Below are 5,568 nucleotides of genomic sequence, written 5' to 3'. Positions count from 1 at the left end.
TATATATATATATATATATATATATATATGATCATAAATTAATGTGTGTAGTTATGCACAATTAAATACATTTTATATATATATGCATGGAAGATGGACGTTAAACGATGATGATGATGTGTATGTGTGTATGTATTGGAACTACTAATGGATATTTGTTTTTTTATTAAGGATTTCCTTCATTCTTCAGTTATGGAACTACCAACCACTATTATCTTTTTACAATGAACACTCCTTAATTCTTCAACGAAATGGTAACTCCTAATATCCTTGATTAAGGATATTCTTTATTTATTCCTCTCTCTCCAACAACAGAATACTTAGCTTGTGGGAATCCTTGGTTAATAACACATGCGTCACATGCTTAACTATTCTAGAAATAGCTGTAAGAGACTTAATGTATTTACTATAACTGCTGTTCTATGTTTAAATCATAAATTAAATATTCTAAAGGGACACCCCATGTTTTGCTCATTTTTTCTTTATCTATTTCTAATATATATGTCTACCTGCTCTACAATGAACAATTTCTAGCCATTTTTGAGGATAGCATCAACACCAACTTTTTTTCAGCTGCAATTCAAGCTTGAGTTTTAGTAGTAAATCAAACTAAGCATTTAAAGTACATACCTATTACATTATGACATCAGATGAATATCCATTTCGCGCACATGCGTGTGTGAGTTGTAGACAGACAGACAGATAGATTTCTTTATTAACCATGTAGGGCCGAATACAGAGGGGACGATATAATGTAGAATTTTTCTTTTTCAAAATCAATCAAAAGGAACAAAAAACCATTTTTTTTTTGGACGTGTAAACAGAGAAATAACACAAAAGTCATTGTTAACAATTAGAGTTCCCAAAAAGGGGAGGAAATGTAACATTAACTAGGTTTATCCTTGGAAAGAAAAACCTACGAAAAAGAACCACGGTAACCTCAGAAACAAAAGGGCAAACATTAACATGAGAGCAAGGCGCTCTTTCTCTCTTAGTTTTATAGGATCATGCTCAAGGTGGTTCCGTCATTTATTCGTACCATCCTTGCCATATTCACCCACCTTTTCTTGACAAAACTTCCCTCTCTATTCTCACCTTCCTTTTCAATTGGTACTTGAAGAAGTTGATGAGAGGTTGGCCAGAGAGGAAAGTGTTTGTCTCTAAACTTTTTGCATGAGTCCACCACACACACTCTTTCACCATAGCCACCAGTACAACAGAAACTACCTTGTCTTACCAGTTAAAGGAAGGTGGAAGGGCAATATTCATGATAGACTCGGCCGACAACTGAATTCGTCCCACATGTGATAGCAGCCATTTGACATAAGCCCACAGGTCTGAAATGCTTGGACATTGCACAAGTGTATGCAGAACGGTTTCATTACTCTGACCGCATCTCGAGCAAGTTGGTCCAGAGTTTCTTGAACCGTGCCTGTAGAGCTTATCCCGAACAGGCAATGCTTCCCGATAGCACTGCCAGGCCAGGGATCTCTGGAAATTGTCCATAGGTCCGGCCCAAAAGCGGTCCTGAAGAGGCAGGCCAGGTATTCCTCATCAACACCCAGGTTCTCCTTAAGAATGTCGTCGCACTTCCACTAATCCTTTATAGAACTCCTTTGTGGAATTGAAGTCACACAAGTTTGATTCCAGACAGCAGAGTTGCTCGAGAGCATGGCAACACTCGCAGTGCCATTCACCCAGCCTCGGTCTCTCTTTGATCCACAATTGCAGTTCAGTCAAAGAGACGAGCTGTGGGAAGGCGAGTCTCACAGACAGTGACCACACCTGTTCACCATCATCTATGAAGTGCTGGAGATGTCACAGTCTCAGCGCATATCTATGCATCATTAACAACAGCATGCCCAGCCCTCTACAGGTAGATATAAAAGGTGCAGACATGGCTGTGTAGTGAAACACATTTCAGCCACATATGATTCTTTTCAGCTTCTCAAACTCTTTAGAAAACTCATCCAATAATTCTCTTGGCTTCTTTGCCAAGCAGCTAATGAACATCTAGCAAAAACTACATAGGGAGTTTTCACATACAAAATATCCAATTTAGAGATAGTCAAGTCAAACTGTTCACATCTTTCTATATACTCAAAGATGCTGGAGCTCACTTGAGCTAACAGAGTCTTAGATTTATGTGGAATTTTGTCCTGGTAATGTGAACTGTACAATATATACACTGCACTAGATATAGACTACAACAGATATCTCTTTTACTCTTTTACTTGTTTCAGTCATTTGACTGTGGCCATGCTGGAGCACCGCCTTTAGTCGTGCAAATCGACCTCAGGACTTATTCTTTGTAAGCCTAGTACTTATTCTATCGGTCTCTTTGGCCGAACCGCTAAGTTACGGGGACGTAAACACACCAGCATCGGTTGTCAAGCGATGTTGGGGAGACAAACATATACACACACACATACACACACACACATATATATATATATATATATATATACATATATATGACGGGCTTCCTACAGTTTCCATCTAGCAAATCCACTCACAAGGCTTTGGTCGACCCGAGGCTATAGTAGAAGACACTTGCCCAAGATGCCACGCAGTGGGACAGAACCTGGAACCATGTGGTTGGTAAGCAAGCTACTTACCACACAGCCATTCCTGTGCCGTTGGGGCTCCCTGCTGTGCTTGAGTGGGGTCCACCTCGTAAGCGACCTGCACATGTGAGCGGCTTGCGTCAGAGAACTCCGAGTTTTGACCGACCCCTCTTCTGAGCCTCCACCCTGACACTAGGCTGTAGCGGCGATCGTACATCCTAGCACGCGTGTTACGGATTGTTTTGCAAAGACCACATGGTTTGTGTGAAATAGCTGTTTGGCAGGCTGCACTTCTACATGTTCATCAATGCTGCTTACTGTCTCACCCTATGAACTGGCCATAACTAACATTCTCTAAATACTCTACTGTTCTATAATTCAGTGTATGCTTCTCTTTCGGATTTATGATTTAGTGACAATATATACACACACACACACACACACGCACACGCACACACACACATGCAGTTAAATATATTTAGCCGTGTGTGTGTGTTGCTAAATATATTTAACCGCATGTAAATATATTACTGATCTATTCATTAGAGTGTGCTTGTTTTTCAAATACATGATGCATGGACTATATATATATATATATATATATATATATATATACATACACACACACACACACACACACAAAATCTGACATACACCTCACACTAAATATACAATACTTAAAGAGGAATGTGTCAGTGGTGGCCCAACTAACCTATTGGCTAAAAGGAAAAGAAAAATATTTACTACAAATGTCATATAGGCAAATCTAGTTCAATGTAATACTGGTTTCATATTTTGGAGCAAGGCCAGCAATTTTGAGGGTGTGGATAAGTTAATTGCATCAACTCAAGTGCTCAACTGGTACCTATTTTATCTACCCTGAAAATCAGCAATTTCTGGGAGGAGTTTAAGTTGATTACATCGAACTTAGTGCACAACTGGTACACTAAGGATGAAAAGCAGAATTCTAACTCAGGACACAAAGACAGACAAAATGCTTAGCAGCATTTTGTCCAGTTTGCCAACTCACCACCTTCTAGTTCAATGTAATATTAATACTTATACAGATGCTGTAACATTAGTCTGAAAGACAGCAGTCTACTGTTTGGTGTATATCAACAACACCATGGAGCTTTGATATGAGTCATTCCACCTGCAAGAAATTGCAACCAAATATTCCTCAAATGTGGAGGACACATTAAATAGTGTAGTATTGTAAAAAATAATGAGTTGGTTACCTTTGGTTATAGTTCTTTGAGATTACAGCTGATCAAGAGCTAAACAACATTCTAATTTCCAGGCTAATATCAGAGCTGATTTCTTTGGTTGTCGATGGCATTGTTATTGATGGTCAAGTTGTTAGAGTTATAATCCTGCAGGTCAATTGGACAACTGTTCATATCTTGCCATGGTAGGGAATATAGTTGAGGGATTTAGAAGGTATCAGAAGATAAAAAGAAGAGCATATATATATATATATGTAAAGAAAGAGACTTACCTGTGGAGTGAATACATACTTGTAGAGTTTAAAGTGTCTAAAATATGTATTAGTCATATAACAGGCTATTTTCCTAACATCCTTTACTGAAAACAGTTCGGTGCTGTGTGGTGGACGCTACAAATAGAAACCAATAAATGACAAAATTATGTCTGTACAAAATTATTCTGACATCAGTTTTCATTAAATGATGGAAATCTTTGCTGTAAACATGTTTAAAAATATCTGGCCCCCATGGCAATATGTATGTGAGCAATGTGGCCCACTGAGACTCGGCAGTTTGACATACCTGCTTTAAGGTATATATACATACATACACATAGAGGTGTAAATAAACACACATATTTATAAACACTCACAAATATTTGTAAATGAGTTGTATTGATATAAATAAGGTGACTGGCAGAATGAGATTGTGTATAAACTGGCAGAATGAGTGAGATTGTGTCACTCAATGGAGGAACATAGGATTGTAATATATCTGAGAGGGATACCTGTTATTGAATAATCTGGAGGAACATGAGACTGTAATATATTTCAGAGGGATACCTGTCATTGAATAATCCATATAAATCATGCAACATATATTAGAGGATCTGTCACAGGTAGTAAGACATATATTAATGGGATAGTCATATACCACCATATAATATATATGGACACTGTAGTATATGTTAAGATGTTGTGTAAATTATACAGACAGTGTGTTTGTATGTTAAAGGATGTGATATAGTCACCATGACATGCATTAGAAGGAATGTAATAGACCGTTTGAGAAATATAAGCAGGGAATGTCATATCCAGTATCATATGTATTAGATGTCATAGACAGTGAGACATATATCACAGGTAGTGTAACTTACAGTCACTTTGAAATATAATACAGAGTGTTTAACTAACACAGATGCCATAGAATATATTAGAGCGAGTGTCATAGTGTGTGATATTTTATAGGGAATATCACAGTATGATCTGTATTGCAGAAAGTGTCAATGCATGATACATACATGCTGAAAGGCTTTTAACTTACGCAAACACTGTGACATATCAGAAGGTCTTTGAAATATGTAAATGTTTCTTCCATGTTGTCAAAAGGGCTTTCTGAAAAGAATAAAATAAATATTGTATGAAAGATTAATTTACATAGATATGCTGAATAATAAATATTGTTGTTACTATAGTTGTTGTGAAGGTTGGACTGATGCTGGGATATCCTTGGTTAACTAGACAAATAGTAAGGAAATTGTTAAGTATTGGTTGTTTTTGTTTAAACTAGAAAAGATAGATATTGTTGGTGAAATTGTATTTTTTGGTCAAGATTTTAAGTATTGACTGCTTTTGATCAAACGGGTCTGTGATCAAAAATGTTCCAAAAGTCATCAGCCCATCTTCTTTTCAAATAGTAGAATGTGATTTGAAGTAGATTTGGCTGCTATTACTAACAGATCAAGTGACTGTATAGAGACTTTGCTGTTGTTTCATACCAGGTTAATATATATATAT

General features: G+C 37.1%; 1 protein-coding gene across 2 annotated transcripts in view; it reads right to left on the bottom strand.

Moving 5' to 3' along the window:
• Positions 1 to 5,568, bottom strand: part of LOC106881708 (cilia- and flagella-associated protein 119) — a 22,946-nt gene that overhangs the window by 6,833 nt on the left and 10,545 nt on the right. For both annotated transcript variants that reach the window (XM_014932178.2, XM_014932179.2), the window contains 2 exons: positions 5,096 to 5,166; positions 4,066 to 4,182 (listed from right to left, as the gene is read on the bottom strand). In XM_014932178.2, the coding sequence (XP_014787664.1) occupies positions 4,066 to 4,182; positions 5,096 to 5,166 (188 nt within the window). The remainder of the gene's footprint in view (positions 1 to 4,065; positions 4,183 to 5,095; positions 5,167 to 5,568) is intronic.

The sequence above is a fragment of the Octopus bimaculoides genome, chromosome 9 (assembly GCF_001194135.2).
Source record: "Octopus bimaculoides isolate UCB-OBI-ISO-001 chromosome 9, ASM119413v2, whole genome shotgun sequence".
Classification (NCBI taxonomy): Eukaryota; Metazoa; Mollusca; class Cephalopoda; order Octopoda; family Octopodidae; genus Octopus; species Octopus bimaculoides.
Note: the sequence above shows the minus strand (reverse complement) of the source record. Positions and strands in the feature narration are given on the sequence as shown.